Source organism: Rhea pennata, chromosome 2 (genome assembly GCF_028389875.1).
Source record: "Rhea pennata isolate bPtePen1 chromosome 2, bPtePen1.pri, whole genome shotgun sequence".
NCBI classification, from domain to species: domain Eukaryota; kingdom Metazoa; phylum Chordata; class Aves; order Rheiformes; family Rheidae; genus Rhea; species Rhea pennata.
The window spans coordinates 62,278,587-62,304,376 of record NC_084664.1 but is presented as its reverse complement, the minus strand read 5'-3'; the positions used below and the strand labels follow the sequence as shown (position 1 = coordinate 62,304,376).

General features: G+C 38.6%; 1 protein-coding gene across 5 annotated transcripts in view; it reads left to right on the top strand.

Moving 5' to 3' along the window:
• Window positions 1–25,790, top strand: part of TNS3 (tensin 3) — a 304,944-nt gene that overhangs the window by 93,262 nt on the left and 185,892 nt on the right. For 3 of the 5 annotated variants that reach the window (XM_062569611.1, XM_062569610.1, XM_062569613.1), the window contains exons 2-3: window positions 5,608–5,652; window positions 21,582–21,693. In XM_062569611.1, the coding sequence (XP_062425595.1) occupies window positions 5,608–5,652; window positions 21,582–21,693 (157 nt within the window). The remainder of the gene's footprint in view (window positions 1–5,607; window positions 5,653–21,581; window positions 21,694–25,790) is intronic. The other 2 variants (XM_062569612.1, XM_062569615.1) reach the window with 1 other exon arrangement.

Below are 25,790 nucleotides of genomic sequence, written 5' to 3'. Positions count from 1 at the left end.
CAGCATAAAAAAATATAAGATTTGTCCATATTTTCTCTGTGGTAAAATATCTGTGGTGAAATATTTGTCATGTTTGTCTGTGGTGAAATGGGGAGCTTGATGTTCTCAGGAGTCTAGGTTATTGTTTGCTATCTTAGTGCTCTTGTTTTCCTCCTTATTGGACAAGCTTGTCTGTTTGTGTGCAAGTCCTTAAAATTATTTTTATATTAAAAGTTAAGGAAAATATGTATTGAACCAAAGAGATCTTGAGCAGGAGCTTGGACTAGATAACTTCCTGCAATTCCTTCCAATCTGAGTTATCCTATGATCCTTTATATATATAATTTCTCTTACCATAAAGATTTGATGAGTTTTGCTTGTGTAGTGACTGCATTTTTTTGACTGATTAAAGGATGTGTGCTGCTTCTGAGAAACATGTTTTCTTCTTGGTGCAAATAAATGGTATGTAACTCTTAAGTTGTATACCTGTGTATTCTTGTAAGTTATATTCATCCTTTTATACTTATATATGCCATACAGTCCGTTTTTTATTTTGGTATGTGAGACTAACACTGTTTATAAATAGTTTGATTATTCTATGTAATTGAGATTCTGAAAGACTTTATAAACCAGGTTTGGTTGCTCTTGAGTGGCCTGTATGAAATAAATCCAGGACCTTCATGCAGTCCCTGGAGAGCCTTACCAAAAACACTGCTTAAAACGGACTTGAATTACTGCTGGTGCTGCTACTGATGAGGACAAAAGTTTGAACTTTCTAGAGAATTTTTTCCTTCTTTTGTTTTGTTGGGCAGTCTAAAGAGGATTATACGCCTTAGGCTCTTGCTTTCTCTGCAATCTGAATGAAAAGGGGTAACCAGAGCTATGAACTATGACTCCTTTAAAAAAGAGGATGGTAGCTGAAATGGTCCACCTTAGCTCCCTTTTATCTAATTTTGTGTATTGTCTCTCTGCAAAGGAAGCTGTGGCAAACTTGTGAGTGAAAATGAAATGAGAAAACTTCAAAGCTCAAGAATGAAATTAGCAGGGGACTTTGAAGCTAAAGCCCCCATTCCCAGCCCATTGCTTCCTCTCTGTTAACACTGCTTGGCACACCTCATGTTGTTCCATGAGTTGTTGGAGCAACTGATATTCCCTGTCGTTATTGTAGCCATGTGGTTTTGTAGGTGACAGTTTCAAAAATGATGCCTTTTTCCATATAGCAGAGCTACTTTATGTGATATGGGTGATAGCAGTATAGATTTGCTTGTAATCTCGCAGCAGAGATTTGTAGTGTTGCCTCCTTGATCTGGCCTACGACAATAGGCTGCATAAATATTGCTGCTGTAACTCTTCCCAGCTCCACCAGTTACTACTTTCTTGGTCTGTTTTTACCTTCTTTTGCAAACAATTGGAACTTTGATACTTTGGGAGGAAGGGAGCTGGCCCATTTAAGATAACGTTGAGCTTCCTAGGCCTTTTTAGAAGAATTTGGCTTTTTGTCCATTATTTAGCAGAATAAGACTCTTCCTAGGCCTGTTCAGAATCATGATAGTCAAGTTTTCAGCTTGCTGAAGAGAAAGAAGTGCAAGACTGTTAATGTCCTGGATGTCTTCTTGATATCTCACTGATTGTGTCTAAACTGAAGTTGGCCAGTGGCAGCTAGAAGGTGAATTACATACTGAAAAATATTAGACATTATGGCAGGTAGGTTTTAATATATTCTTTTTTTTTTTTTCTAATTCACAATGCAAGGTTGCTTCAAATGCAAGGATGCTTCAAAGAATCTGTATTACAGATGATAAATATTATTCCTACTGTTCGTGGTAAACATTACTCCTACTGTTCTAGCATTTGCAAAGGACATTCATATCTCTATCAGTGTGATCTATCAGTGTGACGAAACCCCTGTGCCATTCCCAGCCTAAACCTGAAGTGAATCTTTTTGATGAAACATGGTATTGCATTTGATACATGAACAGACTCTTGGCTATCTGCATGTGCGTGCCTGGGGATGGAGGGGGAAGGGGGAAGAACATAGTCTTTTTTAAAGGAAAAAGGAGGGTGCGTGTATTCTGAGGAGTATCGTATTCATCTAATAGCTGGATGCATTCTTTGAGCTTGACTTTTTGGTCTGGGAGGGACTAGGGGGAACATAGTGAGAAAGAGGGGGAAAAACATTCCTGCAGGGGATTAATTTTGAGGTGACTCAAATAGACACTTTGATCCCTTCCATCTGCAGGTTGGCTTGTTTTAGCTTGTTAATATATGGATAGCAAATTCCCTCTTTCCTTTTATGTTTGGAAAATTGCTCATAGCCCACACATGGCTCTGTAATTGGGGAGAGATTGTTCATTCTTGCCTGCAGGAAGATATTTCTCTCTCTCTCTCTGCTGAGCTGGAGTTTCCGACTAGATAGAGAGTGCAAGGAAGATGTAGATGGAAGCAGGGCTGCATAACTCTTGCTTAAGCTGTGATTCATTAAGAAATGATCATTGATCCATGTGTATTTGTACTCGGAGCACCTGCAGGATGAGGGGTACAAATTCTTTCTTTGCTCTCTCTGCCTTCCCTGAGCTTCAGTTCATAATGGTGTAGCAACTTGCAGAATATTGCTATTGGGGAGAAACTTCAGTGCGTTTAGGAAGCTTGTCTTCATCAATAATCCATAATACACTGATGATATTCATGAGGGTATTTACAATGTCTGTTTTAATTTTTGACAGCCTAGGTGTGAGTGATTAGTAACAATCCTGTATGTTTGACCAAAGTGATCTGAAAGTAGGTGAGGGTTGTGGTGATGTCAGTTATTAAATACTATGCTCTGTTTCTCAACCAAACTTATTGAAGTTTGTTAAGCTTGTGTTCTGTTGAACTCAATATCGTCCTGCTTCCTCTCAAGTTGCTCTTTAAAGTCAAAATTTTCAAAAGTATCAGAATTTTCTTGACACTGGAATTTTTTGGAATTCTACCCAGATGCTTATCCTGCAGGTAAGGTAGCAGTGATCAGGTTACTGAGGGGATTTGATTTCCTCTGGCCTTCCCCTAGCCCGGAAGATGCTTTGGAAAGGTTTGAGTGTGTACATGTAGTGTTTGAGACTTTTCATGTATGTGCAAGCATATTACACCACAAATGAAGTTTTTATTTCTTCTTAATACTACAAAATAAGAGAATTTAATAGCCAAAGCCCTATCTATCTGTTGATCTCTTCTGGAACCAAAAAGACTGTCTTGAAATGGCCTAAACTTCCAGTATTTATTTAAAGGAGTTTTCCCTCGTGTTGCTTATAAATTTGAATTTAGGGGTATCTAGGGGCTTTGTTTTGGTTGGAATGTTGCAGTTACCTCTTGGGTTATTTCAAAGTCTCCCAAATATTGTTTCTTCACATTGTGAATGACCAGGGAGCCTGGCCACATTCCAACATGATTAATTACTGTCTCCTCCGTTTTGATTAGATGCAACATTGTTCCCTTATCTCTCTGCTTTTATAGTTGCTGGCTCCCTGTCACTGCTCTAGGGCCTTCAGCAAAGGGTACAAGGACTCTTCTCCCCTGCTGCCTGGAGGCCTTTTTAGGAGAAACTCTGGGCACTCAGATTTAATCCCTGCTGCAAATGCTGGGTGACTCTCTTTTGCCATCAGTTGCTGGGCCTTTGCTAAGAGCAGTTTGTGTATTTGAGGTTAAATTCAGGTAATAGATACTTGTTCATTTTTCACTGAGCAATCCTGAATTTGACCTTCAGACAAGATTTGGTAGTGTTTTTAAAAAAGCAGCTAGCCAGCACCATTTTACAGCAGCTTTTTTTTTTCCCTTTTTTTTTTTTTTTTTAATGCTTGAATTGCTTTTTTAACAAATGTTTCTCCAGCAAGAGAAGCTGGTGGCTAAGGCAAATTGCGTCGATGAAGGGAAATTAGAGAGAGAGAGAGAACCTTTCACTGTGTCATATCTGCAAAAGTGATTTTTTTAAGAACTGAGGCAGATACTGGAACTTAGTATATATGTATCATTGTCTTTGGAGAATGAGAGTTATTACTTCTGTGGAAGTATGCACTTCTAGATTGAAACAGGTGAACAGTAAAACAAAAGTCATAGCATAGGTCATGATGTAAGTAAACAGTGCTGTAGGTTATAAGCTACACAAATTCGTACTGGCTGTAAAAATTGGAAGTTATGGCTGCTATAAATAACGACATGAGTTAGACAACTGTAAGTGTAAGCCTAAATTATAGGTAGTTTCTCTGTATTTGTTAGAATTTTCTAACAAAAATTTCACTTAGCTGACTTCGTAAGGCATCTTTCTTGCTTGGAACTGGATTGCTGGGACAGAGTTCCAAGAATCAAATCCTGAGCTCAGTGAAAGGAGGCTGGTGAAATTTCCTGTTTAAACTGAAACGTCAAAGCAGCCCTCTCCTTTTCACAGAGGGCTCTTCTGTTATCATATACGGTTAAACACAGCCAAGTGCTGATAAAGAGGCAGAGTAATGAAAACTCCTAAATTTTCTGCAAATATCATTATGACAAAACACTTAATTTAGTAGGAAGGCATTTGCCTAGACATGCAACATATGCAAACAATAAGAACAAAAAGTGGCATCTGTGTATGTTGTACAGACCTTATAAAATTAGTATCTTGTGTACCTGTGCATCTTTTGCATGGGAAAGATTCATTTGTCATACTTGTAACTCGAGCACTAAACTTGAGCATACAGGATACAGTAGTTCAGATTACTGTGTCCAGGGCTTGGTTTGGCTTTTAAAGATTTAGTCACTTTTTCCGTTCTAAGGAAAAGTATGAAGCTTCATCCTCTATTTGCTTGCAAAATGACAACATTTGTTTGTTTAGAAGGATCTGCCCTGGAGTTGATGTACTTACCTGTTTTGTCAGTAGTAAATTATGGCAGAGATGATTTTTATTTCCAGAGTTCATGTTCCTGTCATGCATAAACACAGGCTGCTGGTGGCTGTGCAGTGTATGTGACTAATGAGGGGCTGCATGGGGCAGGTTGGGATCTCCTGGACATGTGGCAAACTTTTGTCTCTTGGGTTGCTAAATAAACCTCCTGTTTTTCAGTCAAAGGTAGTCAAAGGATAACTAGAGTTTCTAGAGAGTGAAAAGGTGATAAATTAGTCACAGCTAAGGAAAGGTGAAAACTATAGTTATAAGCTGGGAGTTGAACTTAACCTGAACTGAAAACTAGTTGTTTTGAACAGTTGATTGGTATTTTGCTTTTCTTCATAACCCCCCCCCCCAACTTCTGAAAAAAAAAAATGTTGTTTGAGTCGGTGTTGAACTGGATGCAGGACCAAATTGGAACAACTTTAGTCCCAGCAGGATCTGAACCAGAACAGGACTGAAGCGCTGCCTTGATTTTCTGATAATAGATCAGAAAGCTTTTTTCTGATGCTTTGGGAGACATTTTTATTGCTTACTGTCTTTTTGAAGGACAAAGGAGAAATGGGCATACTTAGAGCACACCCATGTGGCCATGTAGGGGTTAAATATGATTTAAAAATTATTTTAATGGAGAGAAAAAAAGGCTAAAAATTTCTAATTGTAGTGAAGTATTTTTGGAATTTGCCCTGTCAGTTAGTAATATTTTACTAATTAAAGCAATCATTTGTTTAAACCAGGCTGACAACAGTTCGTCTGGAGGATTGGCTGGTGGACAAACCAAGGTATGTTCATTCCTCAGCAAATCAAGCTATTTTGTATGCTGATCTTTCTGAAGTAATGCTTTTAACTTAGAAGAAGGTAATCACATCTGTGAATTCCTTGTGGTTTGTCTGCTGCTGTGAGTTGCATGCTATAAACTATTTTACTACCTTAAACCCATGTGTGTAATGAAAATGAACCAATAAAAGCAGCATACAGGCACTAGGCTCTATGCCTGGAGGCATCAGGTTTGTTTGGATGGCAAAATTGAGGGATTATAAATTTTTTGCTGAAGGAATGTTAGCAAACTGGGAGGAAAGAAAAAGTAGAGCAGGGTTCTGATGAAGCTAACATATATAAACAGAAATGTGACCAGCACCTATCTATATCTATGAATATATATATGTATTAATCTTTTATATATATACCTGTGTGTGTATACACAGGCATGTGTGTACACACACCTATCCCCCATCCCCCTAGAAACACCCCAAATCTGGAGAACATTTTATGTTGTGTTTGTGGTTTGATCAGTATGGTTTTGCATTTCTGTGGAAGACTGGATTCTAGCTTGGAAATTGTACGTGTGCTCTAAAGGAGAGGGAGAGCACTACTTTGATATACAATGTCAGGCTAGGCAAAAAAACCTGAAAATTGTACATTTTTTTTCAACTTAAACTGAATTATATGGAGAAGGCCATATAGTACGAAAAAGCCAATGTAAAATAGGTAACTGTATACCGACAGGCGTGTTATATGTACAGTGTTGTGGTAGCATTGATTGCCCTTAGCTGCTTGGTTTTGTTAAATGGCTTGCTGCTTGTAAAGAAGCCCAGTTTACCGGATCAAAGATCCTGTAGGAAGAAAGCTTCTGATCACTCTAGCATTTTGAGCAAACTATTTTAAGTCATGAATGCTTACTGACTAATACTTTTGGCTAGACCAAGACTTGGTAGCTTGCTTTTGAAAGATGACCTCTTCTGCGTTAATTTATGCCATTTAAATTTTTTCGTATCTTTTTTTTTCTCTTTACAACTTTTATATAAAAAAATCAATTAGTAGGTCTGCCTATTTAGCAGATCTGCAGATGGAGAAGTCCAGACAGTGGAACGTTTAAAATGTTCATTTTGCTTTCAACTGCAGTATGGACTGATATGAGTGTGACGCACTCTGTAACAACAAAGAATATGTCAGAGCAATTGGGTCTTCAAAACTAGTATGAGCCTTTGAAATGGGCACTTGCTAATCCTGGATGATGTATTTTGCTGCAAATTCTTACGAGATTATTTCAGGTTTTGCAGCTACATCACAGGATTGTTATTTTTGTAAATTGCTGTCATCTAGAAATTGTTTTATTTGAAGAGTCTGTTTTAGGAATCTTATCCTTTTTCTGTGATGCAGAGGGAGCAGTGACAACTGTGAAAACTTAAATAAACCTTCCAAAAGTGCAACCCCCCCCCCCAAAAAAAAAAATTAAAATACAATAGTTGGAGAATTTTGAGTTTTTAAATCAAATTGACATTCTTCTGAAAGAAGAGGGTGAACAGAGAAAGATTTTCCAGCATACTAATATGAGAGTACCTTTGGAGAATTTTTATTTTCTTTTTCTTTTTTTTTTTCTTTGAAGAGACTTAATTATCAGGTAATCTGGGGGGTTGACCATGGTTCAAGAGAAGAGAATCAGAGCTGAGACACTCTATCAGAGTGATGCTGTTCAGATTGGAGTGTATTTGATGAGGAAGAGAAGTAATGGTTTGTGGAGCCTCCTGCTAGTTAGAGGGACGAATCTAGTGTTCGAGTCGATTCTTTGGCCCTTTAAAGAGGAGAACCATTACAGTCAAGTTTAGCATATATTATGGGGAGTTTTACCTTACTCACTGTGATAAGTGATCCTAGGTTTAGTAACAGGGAAATAACTAGGATAGTTTTTTTGAAATCAAAAGTGAGTAGCTATTTTGAGCTACAAGAAGGGAGCAGGTCTGTTGAGTTAGGTAACAACTGCATTTTATGTAATTGTTTTTCTCAACATAATAGTTTAACCATTTGTCCTTGAGTGAGTGAGCAAGTTAATCAGCTACAGAGCAGGCGTGGTATAATAACTTTATAAATGCCTATTGTATTTGGTTCCCATTTCCACAAGGGCCTTAGACCTTTTAGTTGAGTGCAGTCTTCATGCTTAAGCAATTTTACATTGTGCTGGTTCACTCACATGACAGAGAAGGCGTTGAGGTTATAGTGGAAACAAATCTTTCCTGACTGGGTGGGAACATGCAGCTCCCAGTTAGCAGCACTGTCTGCTAGTCAGTGACTGGATTTGATGTCATTTGTCAAGACAGCTATTTTCCTATTCCTCTTCTTATTAGAGGTTAATGTCTGGGAGTAGCTAGTCAGAAGGGTGGAGAGCATTGGGACAGAGAAAGAAGGGCCTTATCCCATCTATGTGATTAGAATGACTTTGAAAATGGTACAGATAATGAAGTGGAGGTAAGGGTAACTTAATTCAAAGCTTCTGAGCATGAGAGTCTGCAATTCAGCAGAAGCAGATATAATTATGATGATTAACTTGCTACAGACATTATTTACTGTACCTCGTGTTCTTTGCTGTTGAATTTATCTACAATTCTTAGAGCTGCAGGCCAAACATCAAATCACATATGAACATCATCTAATGCATCCCATTTACTGTGAGATCCTCCCTCAAATAATGCAAAAGTTAAATACTGCATAGCCAGCTACTTCCTCCTTTTCTGTATGGCAAGCTATTACTGAATCTTGTGTGTGGCCGATCTGCTGTGATGCTCCTGGCAGCGCCTAACTGCTGATACTCCGTAGTAGTGGAGCACTACTATGTAGTGGTACTCCGGTATCAAAGTAGGAAGAATGTTAGACCTGGTCAGTGAGAGAGATGAAAGCAACATGGGGATCTGAACAGGAGCCTTAGTTTGCTGTTTGTTGCCGTCAGGCTTACTTTGATCTCCCCTTAGCGCTTTTTTATTTATTTTTTTTCAGGTTGAGCATCCTAGAAGTGTTGTGGTGTGACTAATATTTTGAACCAAAAGCTTTGTTATTGTTGGCTATATTTATTTTTTTGTATCCACATTTTTCAGTAAAAGTACAAGCCTACCCATTACTACCCTGTGTAGTCTTTGCTTTCCATTGGATTGTCTTTTATTTACCTGTCAGGGCTTAGGTGGGAATTGACTCTGTAGAATATCATCTCTGGTTAATAACAACAGGGGAATATAAATATGTACAGATGAAGACTTTCAGCTTTAGTATACTGTTATCATTTGATAAACATTTGGTGAGATGTTTGTTCGAAGTGGTGGGTACAGCTTATCTCATAATATCAGAAGAGAATAAATAGAAGATACGCAAAATCTGCAGTTGCAAGTAGTGTTTTTCATCAACCTGTTGCTGTGGATTTGTTTGACAAGACCACACAGGAACACCAGGAAAAATACAAAATGAATTGCTTATCATAAGTAGTCTGCTGTCTAATGAAAGTAATGTAATTACATCCTGGAAAAGGATTTTTGAGTAAGCATTTCTGATTTTGAAATGGCACGCAGGTTATCTTTTAATGAATTTTGTGTAGAAGTCTTTGCAATATTAGTTTGATGCAGTTTCCTAAAAATGGTTTATTATGGCTTGATAGGAAGGATTATGGAAACTCAATAAAACAATGCCAAAGAAGTGAAACTGGATTCAGTGAAAGAAATGAAGCTAGACTAGGAAGTGTGCAATAGATATTTTTATGTCCAACATTGTTTTCTCCTCCACTCACTTAGTTGTGAAAAAACAAAACCTTGTAAAAGGGAGTTTTTGTTCTTTAGTTTTAATGACATCCGGAAAATATGCCTATTTAAAATTGTTATATTAAAAAGTTTTAGATTATTGATTGGAGGGATCCTAACTATATAAAGTAAGCTAACTTTATAAAATGAGGCATAGTTAAGAACACAATTCCCGTCATGCTCATGTTTTTAGTGCTGTTTTATGTATGAGCTACTATCATTAATGTAGATCATAATAGTTATGGGATTGCAAGTTTAACTAAAGCTACCTAGAACTAATTAATCTTACTCCCTTGAGTTTGTACTAGACAAGTCAGAAATGCTAAATGTGGAGTGTGTCCTTTTATTTCACTGAAGAACACAACAGTTCATTTCTCTCATTGAGATCATCCTATTTTAGGTCTTATTTTTCTGTGTGCAGCAATTAATTGATGTCTTTGCTTTTCTTGGCTGGCAAAATGCAAAATGAAGGCCCTAAGAAGGGACAGGGAGTTGAATCCAGGCCATTTTTATATCTGCAAATACAGAAGCGATCTGTTTATTAAGAACCTAGTTGTCTGCTGTTTGTGTAATAAAACTGTTTTCTGCCATGTAAAAAGTTTTCTTTTTTAAATATAAATAACTTTTAGAAATCTGTGAAGAACATAGTAAAAATATTGTCTTTGACCCACTAGATTTTGATGTTATTACTGAACAGCCTTTTTGAAAGATTAACTTTGAAATCCCCCAAAGTAAAGTGCTATAATAAGCTGTTCAAAACAGACCTTTTTCTTTAGAAAAAATGCATTTAGAACACTTTGATATGAATATTTCTGAAATGTTTCAGCAGATTTGCAGAATCAAAGGTCATGTAAGAAGAAAAATAAAGTCCCCAAAGAGATGCCCTATGACTTCAGGGTTATCTGGTCAACTTTGAACATGGCATTTCAGTGTAGTATGTTTTTGGCTATATCTCTTAACTGGAGGAGCTCCAAGACTTTTCATGTTACATATGAACATTTTGTCTTTTTCTTTGCACTGATAAACTTATTTATTGAATTAGTAGAAAAAGATTGTATTAGACAGATCTAATGTGGAAGGCAGTTTATGTATTCAGAGACAAGTCTACGTGCTAGTAGTCTTAAATATCTGCATGACAGTGAATTACTAGGATTTTTAAATCCAGAATCTGACTGACAACTAAGTAATGGGTCTTGAGTGTTGGGAGCCTGAATACAGTTCACGATGATGTGAATCTCATGCTTTCCAAGTGTGAACCAGGTTGCAGCTGCTTGGCTAGGGCTGGGTGCTTAGGGTTTCTGTGCTTTTCTCTGTCAATCTTCAGATACTGTACCAGCCAGGTGCTTATCCTACCCCAGTGAGCAGTCCTATTGCAATATTGTGGCATGAACAAAGTGTTGGAAATCAGGTGTTTGTCTGGAACACTGGTGAGATAGTGCAAGCTGTTTTCATGGTCTGGATATAGATTGCAGGTTTTCATTTTGGTGTTTAGGGCACCAGCACATCTTGCTGCTGATCCTGAAAAGGTTTGTCAGGGCATCAAAGTAGCCTAACTCACAACGGGTACCTGTGGTTCCTCAAAGGAATAAGCCAGTCCCTACTGTGTTTCAGGGGGGGAGGATAATTTCTCATCCACTGCTGTATCACCTTTATCTCTTTCTCCTTGTTAAAATCCACTGGGCTGTGGTGGTGGGAGGCACTGGCCTAGGACCAGTTGCTGGTTCGTCAGGGGGTGGGAAGGATTCCCTTTCCTCTCTGCTGCTCCAGTACTTGGACAGGAAAGCGACGGGACTTGGGATCTGGCTTAGAGAGCCAGTACGGGTTTGGATTTCCTGGCCCGTGGCACAGATTTGATGCTTATACCAAAAACCACCTTCATTAAGTGTTCTTGAGTTTTAAGAGACCACCTTCAAGCACTAAGTATTGCTTTGCTCCACCACTATTAGTTCACCTCTGTCATTAAAATAACTGGCCATAACGGCCACTGAATAACCATTTAAGGTGATTTTTTTTTTTAAGATAGGAAAAGTATTAGGAGGGCAGATACTGACTGATGACTGGTACTTACATGATTTATGAACTTTCAGTATGTATAAATGCACTCATATAAAGTGTGCAAACTGTAAGCTTGCTTGTCTGTTTTTTTTTTCTTTTTTTTTTCTTTTTTCTTTTTTTTTCTTTTCCTTAGCCTGGACACTTTACACTTTTTTTCTTTTGGAGAAGGAGGATAAGTGATATACCTGAAAGGTAACAGTGCTGGCAGCCCGTTCATACGGGGTATCTGTATACCTGCACAAACTCCAGGTACCAAATTGAGTGTGTGAGCATCCTGCATCGAGCAGGTGTGCGAGAGTAAAATGGAAAGCTTAAGTTCTGCAATAAGCTTTACCTGTGTGAAATTGCAAAGATTATTCACTGCATTACTGTTAATAATATTCCTCCCGCTTCTCAGCAGTAGATTACTGATGTGCATCCCCATCCCGCTCAGCTGTTCTTCCTGTTCATTGCCTTGGCACACAGCTGCTGCTGTCTATCGCTGTGCCAGCCTGCCTTCTCTTTCTCACTGACCTCTTCCGCTCTCTGTTTCTCTGTTTGCTCTGCAGATTTGGGTAAATTCCTTTTTTTTATCCCCTTGTTTTTTTTCTTCCTTATCGCACTGAAAATGATTTACCATATGTGATAGCTCTCAGTAGCTCTTTGGTGTTCACCGTTGTGACTAACTGCGTCACATCGCGGGAAGGTTAGGATGTTAGGCTGCTGTGTGGTCTCAGTGCATTTGCTGCTTTTGCAAACTTGTTCACTGAGGATTTATCAAGACAGAGGGAGAGAATCTGCATGGACATGTGTATTTTGTGCACTGGTGAGTTTTATGTAGCTGCAAGAGTTCAGCAACAGTGGCAAGAAATTTGATTAGGGATTCTAGGTAAAGAATATTTTTAAAAAATAAACAGTTTTAACTGTCAACATTTCAAGGGTGGATTCCTGATGTCTGTGCATTTTTACTTCTTTAATATCCTTCAACATTTTTTTTTTTGGTGGCCTAAAGGTGAACCAGGTGTATTCAGATGTAGCCGTTTGTCCCTGTTTGAAGATGTGAAGTCTAGTCTTCAGCGGTGTCTCTAGTCTGTTTGTCTGTGTCTCCCCTTTCATCATATGAAGATTGCAAATCCCACATATTCAGTGTTGCAGCCTCAGAGATGTCAAGGCCTGTTCATTTAACAAAAAAAGGCCATTGACAAACACTGAGCTTTCATGATGCACACAGTCCTTTCAGGCATTTCTTTTGTACAGTATTTTCCCACATAGAACAACGTGTGGTTTGCCAATGAGATGAGGATGAAAAAGAGAGTTTCCAGTGTCTGTAGTAATGATTGGTTTAACGGGCTTTCCATCTTTTTCTTCTCTACTTTTCCAATCACAGATTCATGTGCACTGGAGAAATGAAGGTGTAGAAACAAAAATGTGAAAAGTGGTAAAAATGAAATGTGAGAGCTAGCAGTGGTTTACATTGAGAACAAAGTATGACCGCAGGCCCCTCTGTTTGTGGGGAGGTAAGAGAATGAGCTCCAGCTCTCCATAGGAGGCTGATTCCTGAGGGGATTTGGGTCAAGGAGAGCAGGGAGGATTTGGCAGGAGAAAGACTGCTTTCTTGCCCATCTCCAGCAGCCGTGCTGCTCTGCTCAGACCCTACCGAAGGGTGTTGAGGGCTGCTGGTGGGCGTGTGTTTGGACTCCTTGGGGTGCTGCCTTTCTTTAGCCCACCTCCGGGCAGACCTGGCCCGACTGGCATCTGGGTTCAAATCTCAGCCAGTTCATAAGTGGAAGGACTTAACTGTCTGGGAAACCACAAAACGTGAAAAAGTTCTTGGATATTGTGTGTAAAATTTGAGCTGCCGAGCAGGGGGAAAGAGATTTAACTGATGATCTGACTTTTTTTCAAAGCATTTTACTCTCTAGTGCTACCTCTTCTTCCAGTGAAAAGCATCTTTCAAAGAAAGCTGATGCAGCTTTTTCTTAAGACTGTGTAAGTTTTGAAAAGAGCATGTATAGCTGATACCGAGATGAAGGGTCCTCTGCAAGGGAGGTGGACAAGGAAGGGGTAGCAGGAATGAAGACGACAGCTGTCTTGTGGTATCAATCCTGTTCTTGTTACCAGGGTATTTAATAAACATGAGCTGTCTGCAAATGAAAAATGTAAATGGATGCGATGTGAAAGAATAATACTTAAATGTATGTGGCATATGACCTGTCTCACTAGAGCAGCAAAGCTACTGCTACACCAGTACTCCCTTGGATCCCTATTGGTATTGGTCCTCTAGTCCAGAAGCCTGTGTCAGGCTAGTTTTATGCTGCTGCTGCTTCTTACATCTTGCACAGCCTTCTGTTTGCCTGGCTCTTAGCTCTCACTTACAACTCTGAAGTAAAAAGTTAAGGTGAGAGGCTCCAAGTGTGAGAGCCAGTACTTTTTTATTTTTTAAAATTTTTAAAATTTTTTTATTTTTTATTTTTTTTAAGCTAACGACCCGTGTGTTTTTTCTGGCAGCTGGAATTGAAGCAGACTGTGGAGCAAATCTATATATATATATATATATGTATTTTTTTTTTTAACAACTCACTTGAAACTTTGAAAGATTGCATATATGTGTTTAAACCAACCCTTTTCAATGATAATTATACAAAACCAGGTCCACGGTGAGCTTTGGTTTGGACCTACCTAGATTTTGAAAATTACAACTGAAAACAGTGATCTGCATGTCAAAGCAATCTTGTTCACACATCATGAAAGATTAGGTTTTTATTCCTTTGAACTTGCAAATCACAAAGTGGATCTACATATATGCCTCCCAGGAACATTTGAGCCCTTACCTGGAAGGTATTTTGAATAAACTTATGAGAAAGGCCTTAATTTTTACACTACCTAAGAAGATTTAATCATAATATCACTACTGAGTTAACTGTCAGCAAATTGTTAGAAAAGCCCTGAGAACAAGACAGAGGGCATCATTTTGCACTAAATAACATCTTGGCGTGCCCCCATCTCCAGTATTGTGTACAGTTCTCATCCCTGCATGTAAAAAAGGACACAATAGAATGAGAGGATGTACAGAAAAAATTAACTGAAATGGTCCAAGGGGATGGTACAGCTGTTCTTTTGGTAAGAGACTGAAAAGACTGGGACTTTGCAATTTGGAAAGCAGAAGATGGAGGAGGAATGTGATAGAGGTTTACAAAACCATAAAAATGGTGTCTAAGTTGAATGCAAAACAGCTCATCAGATCCCACAGGGCTAAAACTACAGGTTGCTTATTGAAGCTAGTAAGAGTTTGCTTTAAAATGGGCAGAAGAAGGTAGTGACCTTCTGGCACTTGCTGCCACATGAGGTTGTGCGGACAGAAAGTGCCAGCGGGTTCAAAAGGGATTTGACAAAAGTTTTGGAAAACGGGTCCATTGAGCAGACATAAAGGGGACTGGGCAGGCATGTACCTTTCAATGTCCCTCATGTGGCAGGGAGAATGTGAAGGGGATGGACAACAAAGTGTCAGGGGTAGCTTAATCTCCTTAAAGAGTGTTTCTTTTTGGCATAGTGATGAAGTGCTGGGTGAGATGGACCATTAGGCTGACCTAGTAAAGCACACCTTATCTGTAAAGCTGTATTTTCTGAAGTTGACTGTTGATGTGCTGTGTAACCCTTGAAGTTGCTTTGCACATCCCTGCCTGCTTACTTTGAATCTATGTAAACAGCTGGTTTACAGAGATGGACAGTCCCCTTTGGAGTCCCCTCACATAATGTGTCCATGTGTCCTCCTTTGAGTCGCAGGCCTCATTATGGAGGCAGGAATGGAATATACTAGGTGGGATACTGCCAGCTAAGGCTGTGTCATCTTACATCACTTTTCTCTGCCTTGGGCTACTTATCTGTCTTTCTGTAAAATGCCTTGAATGGGGTGTAAACAGGATATTGAACAAATCTGTTTCATCTTTGCAATCCTTCTGAAAGTAGTTGGTAATGGTAAATGGTAGTGATAATAGTATAACTAGACATTTATATATGTTTTACTAGTGTGTGCGTGTGTATGTATGTTACATTGGTCACTATAGGAGTAACTGCTTAATGTGGGTGAAACAACCCACATTGGGTTGTTGCACATAAGACGTTTCTGAATGCCTTGTTTCCATCTGTGTAAAAATCCTTTGTTGTTTGTCGCTGTCTGCCATCGTCCCAAATTCTTGTCATATAGCGTGGACTCTGCAAAAATTTATGTATTCACTGATAGTACTTGTGTATGTACTTAGTGTACGGTATTGTGTTCAGTTAATGTCATCTGACTCTAATGTTGTGCCCACTGTCTGAGCAATAATATGTCTTCCAAGAAATCACTCTCATATGAAAGAGCTGCAGAAGACCTCATGTGTTACTGTTCACTACTTTTGGAAAATTCTCCCTCCCTCTCTCTCTCTCTCTCTCTCTCTCTCTTTTTTTTTTTTTTTTTTTTTTCGTGGGTAGAACTTTTGATATAGTCGCTTCCTATAGTTACCAAAAAGTTCTGGTCAGACTAGCTGTTCTAAAAGCCATTTTAGGCAGTAGATAGGTCATATGCTGTTACTTGGCCTGTATACACAGTATGCACCATTAAATAGTTTTCTGTAGTGAAAGCTGCAGTGAACATGGAATGCTGCTTTAGGAGTAGAAAAGTGTGTGGGGGGGGGTTGGTTTTTGTTTTTTTTTTTTTTTTTTTCTCCAAATGCTATTTACTGTAAGGAAAAAAAATCTAAACTATTTTCAGGTATCAATAATATCAACTGTTACACTGACTTTGCCATGTAATTTCCTGTCTCATCAATACCTACATAGGGAATGACTGTTCAGGGAAGCTGCAAGTAACTTAATGGGATTTTCTTCTTTGATTTCTCCACAGGAGTTCTAAGTAACTGCCTAGTAACCATATGGGATTTTTACTGCATAGAATTTATATAAGAGATAGGAGGAGAGGAAGTGAAAAGGTGACACAAGTAATAACGAGTAATTTGTAACAGAAAAGGCTGCAGGAGACAAGTTCTCAGGCATTTCCCTCAGCTAGCTGTTTGTTTTTTTTTTCTTAGTTATATGATTTATTTTTGAACCTATTTTACAGGAATAGATATACGGCTTGGTTTTACAAAGGTTTTGTAACTGAGGATCAGCCTCTTCATAAAGACCTCTTTCAGCCATCCCTTAATTGAACTTTCTTTTGGAGATCCCATAGGAAGAGGTCAAAGTAGGGCATTTCCTTAGCCCATAAAAGGCGGGGGGAACGGAGAGGGGAAAAACAGAGCCCTTGAAAGGGGGTCTGTGCTTCTAGAGCTTTAATTACTGCTTTTTAAAGTTGCCTCTACCTGAAGGGTTGCTGCCACAACAGCCCCATGTGTGTATGTGGTATATGTGCCTCATAGTCACAAGAGAGCAACAACTTGAAACACCCTTTCTGCTACCAGACCCCCTTGTATTTAAAATAATAATAATCCTTATATCAGCTTGTGGATTTAAAGCTACCTTGGAGAGTAGAAGAATGCGTGAGCAGAATCCCAGGAAATTGCAGGATTGGTTGGTAAGTTATTTAGAGAGAAGAGAGGGCAAGGATCACATTAGCATGACTGTGGGCAGGAAGTGAACAAAAAATATCTTTGTTTTTATGATTTTTGCTGCTTTGCAAAGAGGGTCTTTAAAGGCCACATAAAATTCAGGAGTAGAATCTGATGTGGAGAAAGCTTGTGGGGCTTTACACACATGCCAGTAATTTTCTTAAAGCTGGAATGTGTCATATGGATTGTTACAAGTTTTGGAGATAGGGAAATAATTATTGAATAGTTTTTGACTTTTTTATTTTTTTTCTGGAATTAGCAATTTAATTTAAAAGTCTGATTTTCTTTAGACTTAAGAGTATATTTTCTCATAAATACAGTGCACTCGCTGCCTGGGTGGCTTTGGAGGAAAAACGATCTGGTGGAAGTAGTAAATGATCAGCTAAGTTTTTGTTTTGTGTTGAGCATGTGTGCATGTGAGTGTATTTCTATGCTTTTCTTAGTGACTATTTGAACAGGTTTTGTTTTACAATATTTATTTAATTTTTGAAAATATCTAAGCACTTTGACTACGTTTTTAAAAAATGAACCGTTATCAGTACTGCACTTTATATGATCGGAATTTATGGTTGAAGTTAAAATGAACAAAAGTTACTTGGTTCTGTTCTTCACCGAATAATTAACTGTTACCATGTCGTATGGTATTTGGGAATAAAGTTGTGAATGCCTCTTCCATAGATGTAATGATCCAGTATTGAGTCTCTATTGCCAGGGAGGAATTGAGCTATCAGTACTACCATAAACCAAGTTGCACATCTTGAGTGCTTAACTTAAGTTAGTTTTGGCTTAATTGAAATCTGGAGAATGTCTTTTGCTTAAACTGTTTTTCTTTTCTTAAAATGTAATGTGTCTCAAAAGTCTTACATTGCTGTGAGAGAGTGGTACGAATTTTTACCTGATGATCAGTGTGTTGCTAGATAGTAAAACTCCTCAATGATGAGGAGTATTTGAAATTGCTTGTAAATGAGGATACCCATCTGAATCTTCACACAGTCTGTTATGCTCTGTTATGTTCATGTGAGTCTGGGATAAACTTGCAGCTGTTGTTGGCTTTCTGTGGGCTATAGAGAGCAGAACCTGACCAAAAAATGTTTCCTTGTGTGGTAAACAAAAGACAGTTTGCCTTTTGAAAAAGAGATGTCTCATAATTCTAGCAATTGAGACCAGCCATAATTACAGCCTGTTCCTTAGGCGAAAAACTCATAGTCTGTAACCTGTGGTTCTGCACTCTTTTCTTCCAATTTTTACCCCCAATAATTACGTGCAATTTAGATTCCAGCCTTGAGCCTCGTAAAAGTAGGAATATTGCTGCTCTATTGCATGGTGGTTTTCTCTTTCTTTTGCTTGGCATCTTTCTTAGGAGAGGACAGTTAAAGCTGTACCAGGTGACAAAAAAGAAACCTTGATCTAGGCTCCTCCGTGTTTCACAGGAGGTTATGCATGGATGGTTGTTACTACTGCATCTCCTAAATGCATTGTTTAAGTGGATTCCTTGATGAACCCATAGTGGAGCGTACTTAAGGGAATGCAAAAAGTGTGCACTTCTTAATTCAGGTGCAAAAGCTGTTATGCAGATCATTTCAAAAGTGTCTGAGAGGAAAATTACTTTATTTGACTTTTACATTACAAATGGAATAAATAGATTGATCAATTAATGAGTGAAGACCTATTTAAACTTAAGACATATTGAAACAATGAATTCTTGGGATAGTTATGTTTCTTTGGAACAACACAAATGTTAGAGCTTGAGATACAGGAAATAAGGAGAAAGGGTCTAGATATCTTTATTTAGCTCAGTTGGTTAGAGTGTGGTGCTAATAATGCCAAGGTCATGGGTTTAATCCCCGTATGGGCCACTCGTTTGGAGGTTGGACTAGATGATCTCCAGAGGTCCCTTCCAACCTTACCAATTCTATGATTCTGTGATACAGAATAAACTTTCCTGAATTTACCTCAACTTCTCAGAAATTCTTTAAAACCGCAAACTCTGCAAAATTGTCCTTTTCTGAGAGTGCTACAAAAGTGGCCTGTAAACTTTACCCCAGAATAAAAGGTAGGCAGAAAGAGGGGGTGGATAAAATCTAAATGAAGAATTCAGTTTTTTATCTACAAAGCAGAGAAGTTGCAGCTACTCTGAATACCAGTGGACATGATGACGTTATTAATTCTACGTAGAGGAGGCTGTGGAGATGGGGATTTTCGGATCTTTGGGTACAAGGACTAAACCCATGAAGTTCAAAATGTTGTTGAATCAGATTAGTGGAGTTACCTGGATATAATGACACTTTTGCTCCTAGCCTTCTTAGTCCTTTCAGAAACATTCCCCGTATTCTCATGGGGAGAAAAGAAGAGATCTTTTCTGAAAATAACAAATCTGGTCTTTTTGTCATCAGAAATGTTCTATCGTAATGCCAGGGCACAGCTCTTCTTTCTGTTTATAGTGTACTTCTAATATTAATCACAATTGTGACCACAACTTTGACTTAGTGTGAAGCCACACAAAACAAATGCAAGCAAGAGGTTTAGAAATTGGGGATCCAGGGAAATTTTGTGACTTCAGCTTCTACAGTTAGTTATCCAAAAGTTTAATTAAGGTATTGTAATTACAATGTAAACTTGTTTCTCAGATTTTTACATCCAGTGTTTCAGCCTTTCAAGGACATGGACTTTTTGACTGTTTTCCTCAATAAGTTGTGCTGAGTGTGTATTTCACTGATAGAAAAACTTTTCTGAAAGTCCAGCCTAAGTTTTATTCCTTTTAAGTAATTTCCAAGTAATTCCTTCAGGCTAAGTAATGCCTGGTGTTTATGGAAATCTTATAATTAATAATTAATCCTGACTTTACAACAAGGATAATACCAGGACAGTGTTCCCTGAAACTAGTCTTAAGATGAGATTCATTGTTTGTACGTAGTGATGAGCCTGGCCTGAGATGTAGCCGAAGGTCCTCTCCAGAACCCGTGGCTCTGAGCGCCAAGGCTGCCTGGGTTCTCGTGCTGCCACGTGAGCTCCTGCAGGCCCTTCGAAGCTTTCTGTAGGCCCTTGTGAAGGTATTAGTTGAAAGGTGACTGAGTCCTGGGATGCATCAATCTTATAGCTGTTCCTGTGCCTGCTTAGCAGCTGTCGTGTGCATGTGGCCGGAGATGGTAAGCACGTTGCCTAGAGCCATGTGGTGAATTGCTTTAAGCCATGAAGAAATCCCGTGTTACCTCGTTGCTATAGACTTGTGCATTGCACCACACTGGGAAACTTTCTTTTCCGGCATATGGATGGAGGCTCAGCAATGCGGTGACCAGGCCTGGCTGCATGGGAGGGCACAGCTTGCAGCTGCTGGATACATGTGCTAAAAGGTAGCTTAGTGCAAGTGCTGCAGTGTTGGATGCAAGCCCTTTTATGGTATGCTGAAGGTTAAGGACAGTAAATGCTCAAATGTGAAATGAAAATGAGAATCCCAAAGAATTATTTGGGGATTTTCATAGTCTGGGGCAGTGTATTTTTATTTTTAAATAGGGAACTATTATGCCTTGAGAGGGGACTTGTTCTGTCCTATAATTAGTATGATATTGCTGCTCTTGCACTTTCCTCAGTGGGCATGTCCATTCCACGAACTATTGCCCTTTCCATGTAATCACTTTGTTGGTTAACCAGAATCCTAGTTAATGCAAGGAAAGAAGAAGATTGATTATCCTTCATCTTCAAAATTAATGTTGCTTTCTAGAAGTCAGCTAATGAAACCAAAGGTTGTTACACCCTGCTGGGGAAAACAAGAGAATTCTCAGTAAGAAGCTTTCAGTAGCCCGATCTAATGTGTTACCTAATGTTTCTTAGGTAACACTACATAACAGAATCTACAGCATCTGTTGTGTTGACTTTTGTTGTTCTATCTCTGATTAGAGGTTTCATTTATATGTTAAAATATAACATGATATGTCAGTTACTGTGACATACTATGCAGGTAATACTATTTTAAACTTGTGTGCTTATGCTTCTTTACAGAAGCAGAAATGATTTTAAAAAATGGTAATCTGTACTGAAGCCTAGCTTGCATAGGCACTTTACGTTTTATTTGTTAAATAATAAAAACAAACCCTACAAATTATATTTGCATAAGATGAATGGAATTTGTTTTCATGGTAGATACAGCACTATATATACAGTTTTTTTTAAACCAACTTAATCTGAACCAGTGCAATTTTTTTGTATGTAGGTAAGGCTTTAGGTTAGAAGACTGTTCTAACATGGTTTATAACATGAAGATTATTCTGTATTTGCTCTTAGAAGATTAAATTATGGTGACTTCTAAGGTTATGATATATAAAGTTTTGCAGGGTCTGCACCCTAATATGTGAGAGGTACCTCTCAGCCTTTAGCTTCCTGCATTTGAGAGTAGAAAACTCTTATTCTCAAATGGTAGAGAGAACATTATTTATTGACATACTACTTTTATACTACTCTTAACACACCACTGTTATATTTAATTTAAAAGTAGTACTCAAAAGTTGAGGAAAACTCTGATATTATTCCGCTTGCTTCCAGCCTGAAAAAGCAGCTTCGAGTTCTCATACCTTCAAAAACAAGACCTTTAAGAAATCCAAAATTTGTGGAATCTGCAAGCAAGTAATTGATGGCCAAGGCATTTCATGCAAAGGTGAGTAACGTATGTGCTCCATTTACTTTCCTGATATTTAAAACAACTAATTTTCTATTAGTGTTAAGTTTCCAGAAATCCATGATTGTGGAATTCTCCCTAGATTAAATGTGTATGTTACTTCAGCGTATTTTTTTTTCCTTTGAACAATATTTCAGGCCTTTTATTTATTTATTTATTTTATTAGGCGTATATAATGATGTACTTAAACTACTATGCTTTTCAGGCAGGTTCCAGAATAAGACAGTGTCTGTGCAGGCGCCACTAGGAGCACGTGTGTGAGTGAGTGTTGTGTGCACAGTGGATGAAAGCTGCTGCTGGAATTCAACCTCCAAACAAGAAAGTGACCCTGACTCGCTCATGCATGAAGGCTTTCTCTGCATTAATTTACTAAAATTTGGAAGAGCAGCCATTCATTTATTTATTTTACTTTTTCCAGTTGCATCTTGTTCTCAGGTTTCAGTCCTGTCCTTCAGGCTAATCACTCACAGGAGCCTTGAAGAGATTGTCCTAGATGAACACACGACAGACACAGCTGCCTCTGGCACTGTTACCCGCTCTTTAGCGCTGTTTTCCCTCGCTTGTGCGTAATGCCCTCTTGACATCCGCACAATCTCACCAGGGCATAAGATGTTGTATTGTGGAGGGGAGGAGCAAAAAGAAAGGTGATGCTATACTTTGGCACGTAAGTCGTAATACACTGAAACGGGTTGGGCACTCGGTTGCATTGTGGGCTTTTTTGCTTTGAGAATGAGCCCGATTAAGGGAAGCCAGTGATGGAGGCATTTGGCTGTTGAATCCCAAGGGCATGGTTATGGTGGAGAATATGAGATTTGAAGACCTCCATGTTCTTGTGAGTGGCTCAAGATCTCTCTGGATCCCAGGAGCCTTTGTGGGAGTGGGACCTGGCTGTGCAGAAGTGAATGCGGTTGCCTTTCTCTATGGGATATCTGTGGAAAGAACCTTTGGCAGAAGTAAATCTTGGGAAGCTCAGTAGGTCCTTTCTGCAGGTTTTCTAGGAGCAGGGGTTTTGATCTTCTTTACTGATGTAGTCTGGTTAATGATCAACTCCTGATGTTCTGTGTTAATAAATCAGTCTCTCTCTGCTTGCCACATGCATGGTTTACCTCCTAGTAAGAGAATGCTTTTGTCTGTTCATCTGAGGCATAGCTGCAGTTTTCACTTTGAGATATTAGCATCGTTTTCCAGTTCTAAATAGATCTCTTTCCCCATCTCCTCCCTCACTCACTCCTATATTTTTTCAAACACCCTAGGATCCCTCTGAGAGACTTGAGAGGGTGATGAGAGACTGGGATATGGATAGAAAGTGGCCTTTTTCTTGTGCGTGTGATGCTGAACTCAGTTGTAGACTCTACAGATGACCAGTTAAATGTAAAATACCTCACTTAGCATTACTGTCATGATCTCTGGAGTAACAGTTACATATATACATATATATATGTATATATATGTGTGTGTGTATATATATGTATGTATATGTGTATATACACACACACTCACATATGTATACATACACATACACACACGTATATATGTGTGTATATATTTTTATATACATAAGTGTATATATTTTTATATGCACATATGTGTGTGTATATATATACATTATATATATATACACACACACACAGACATTATATATAAAAATAAAGCTTTTAACACATCTCTTCTATCAGTTTTTCTGGAGGCTGGCCCCAACCTTGGTAGGATATACTTGTTTTCAACTTGGCAAAATTGTTAGTATTGTTATCCCCTCTGTCAGATTCAATGTAAAGCAGTGTACAAGGAGAGAAGCAGTACTTTGAAGCAACAGGCCTTGGAGGTGGGACTAGAAAGTCTTGACAGTTTGCTTTGTATTTAAGTCCTTGCAGCTCAGAGCTGGATGTGCGCAAAAGCTGCATCAAAGTGACTCTACCTCTTTGGGTGCTAAGGATTTTACTGCATTTCTTGTAGGTAGACCACATGATCCTGATGAGTTTGAGCAAGTCTTCCTTTTGCCTTGCTGTGGAATAGTTTTGGTTCAAATAAATAAGTATTGTCTGTTTGAGATAATTTTCTTAAGGTTTCCAGGAGGAATTTCAGGAGGAACCTCATGCTAATACTGTGCAGCCCCATTTGTTGATGCCAACGGCATCTGGCATCTGGGCTGCTGGTACATTTTGATAGTTAATTATTTAATACTTTCCTGTGGGATGGCAGTAACAAAAGGAGTTTCATTGAGTGGAGTGATGACTCTGAGTAGTTTCAATTTAATAGGAATCCATTTGTATTTTAACTTACAACATGGACTTTATAAAACAGAGGTTTTGGAAAAGATAGAACTACAAGTTGTCTATTCCCCTGCCAGCCCTGCAGTACTTTAAATGATCTCCAATTTTGTGAAATACTATTAATATGAAGAAAAATAAACCAACTGTTTCAGAGCCAAATTCTGGTGCTGCTGCTTCTGGTAAGTTCTTCCGAAGTTGCTGAATAAAAGAGAGTAAGTCTTTCTCTGAGGCTGGCACTGGGGGGGAGAAGAAAGGCTTTAGTTAAAAACAGATAAAATTCCTTTGTGTATTAATGAGAAAATCTTGCTTTTTCACTTTGTCCTTAGAAAATAATAGCTCTTTGTACAGACTGTAGGTTCCTTCCAGACTATAATATCTTATCAGCTAAAAGAAAGCTACGTGTCAAGAGAAAGCAGGCAGGGGGAAAGGCTCCAGATTGGTCACTCTGTAGTGTTTAGTGTTTATCTAGGAATGAATCATCTGCTTGTTTTAAGGGAAAAAAAAAGTCGTAACTGGGTGTTGTAATGGTTAGGTAAGTTTTCATTAGTATGTGGCATTCATTGGCTGAGTGTGTGTTTAGCCTTCTCTTGCAAAATGTATGTCCTTCGCTAGTATCCCGCTCTGAATGTAGCGCTGAAAATTTTTTCTCTGAAAAACGAGTGATTGACTGACAAAGGGGCGCTTGGATGGTGATGTCACTTTATCCTTACAAACTTCAGTCCACCTCGGTAGCGAATACGCAGTTACAGTGATTGCTTCCTTAATGAGCTCTGCAAAACCGGCAGCAGAAAGGCAAGGAGGATTTGAGGAGATGGGGGGGCCCTGAGTGCCTCGGTGCCTGGTGAACTGGTTGTAGCTAGGCTGTAGCTGCAATGGTACAGCATTTCGTTATGAAGAAATGGCAGTCAGCTGTTGATTTCTGTGGTCAGAGTATCTGCATGTTCTGCAGAAACCTGAGGACCGTATGACTCCTCATATCTTCTGAGGGCTACCTCAGACTTACTAAAGGAATGGCCTTTTGAGCTGATTTGATGCTCTCATGCTTCCTTGCAGTACATTTCAATTGAATTCAGGGCAAAGCAGATACGCATCTTAGTTGTACACATTTGCATAGTTATCCAAAGAGTTGACTAACGGTGTTACAAAAGCCTTTCAATTTTTTTTTCCTGCCTACTCCAATTTATTGAATATTGTGTTTTATTTTCTTTGTCAGCAAGTATCCTAACTCTGTAGTTTCTGTATTTTCCATGTAAATTTCTATTACATTTTCCTTTTCCCTCTGCTTTTTAAAATTATTTTTTCTTTTGGCTTTGTGTTGTAGACTAAACATCAGCCAAACAGCTGTTAGTATAGAGCAGTACATTAGAGCTTGTTAGATATGCTGAATCTTTCTGGTCTCTGGAAGTACTTTCCTGGCAAATCGAAAGCTTGTGACTAGGTTTGGGATGTTTGAGTATTTCTAAGTATTTCAGTAATGTTTCCTAGTTCTACAGCATGGATGGGTGAAATAATGACAACGAATTGGAACACTTTACACACTTCTGGTAATAACCCCCCCCCCCATCACTGACATGATTAAGTGAATATGTCTGAATGCTGCAAGCGAGACTTCACATAAAATACAAAGCATTCCATGAATCAGATTTCTAACCTAAAGCCTTCAATATTACTGTGGATGGAGTGAATATATTTTTGTTAATGTAACCTAGCTGTGAATGTGTTGGTTTACGGAATATGTTTTGGAGAAATCTTAGGAGTACTTGTAGAATTGTAGTTACTTTTTTGTTTGTTTGTTTCTGGAAAGCG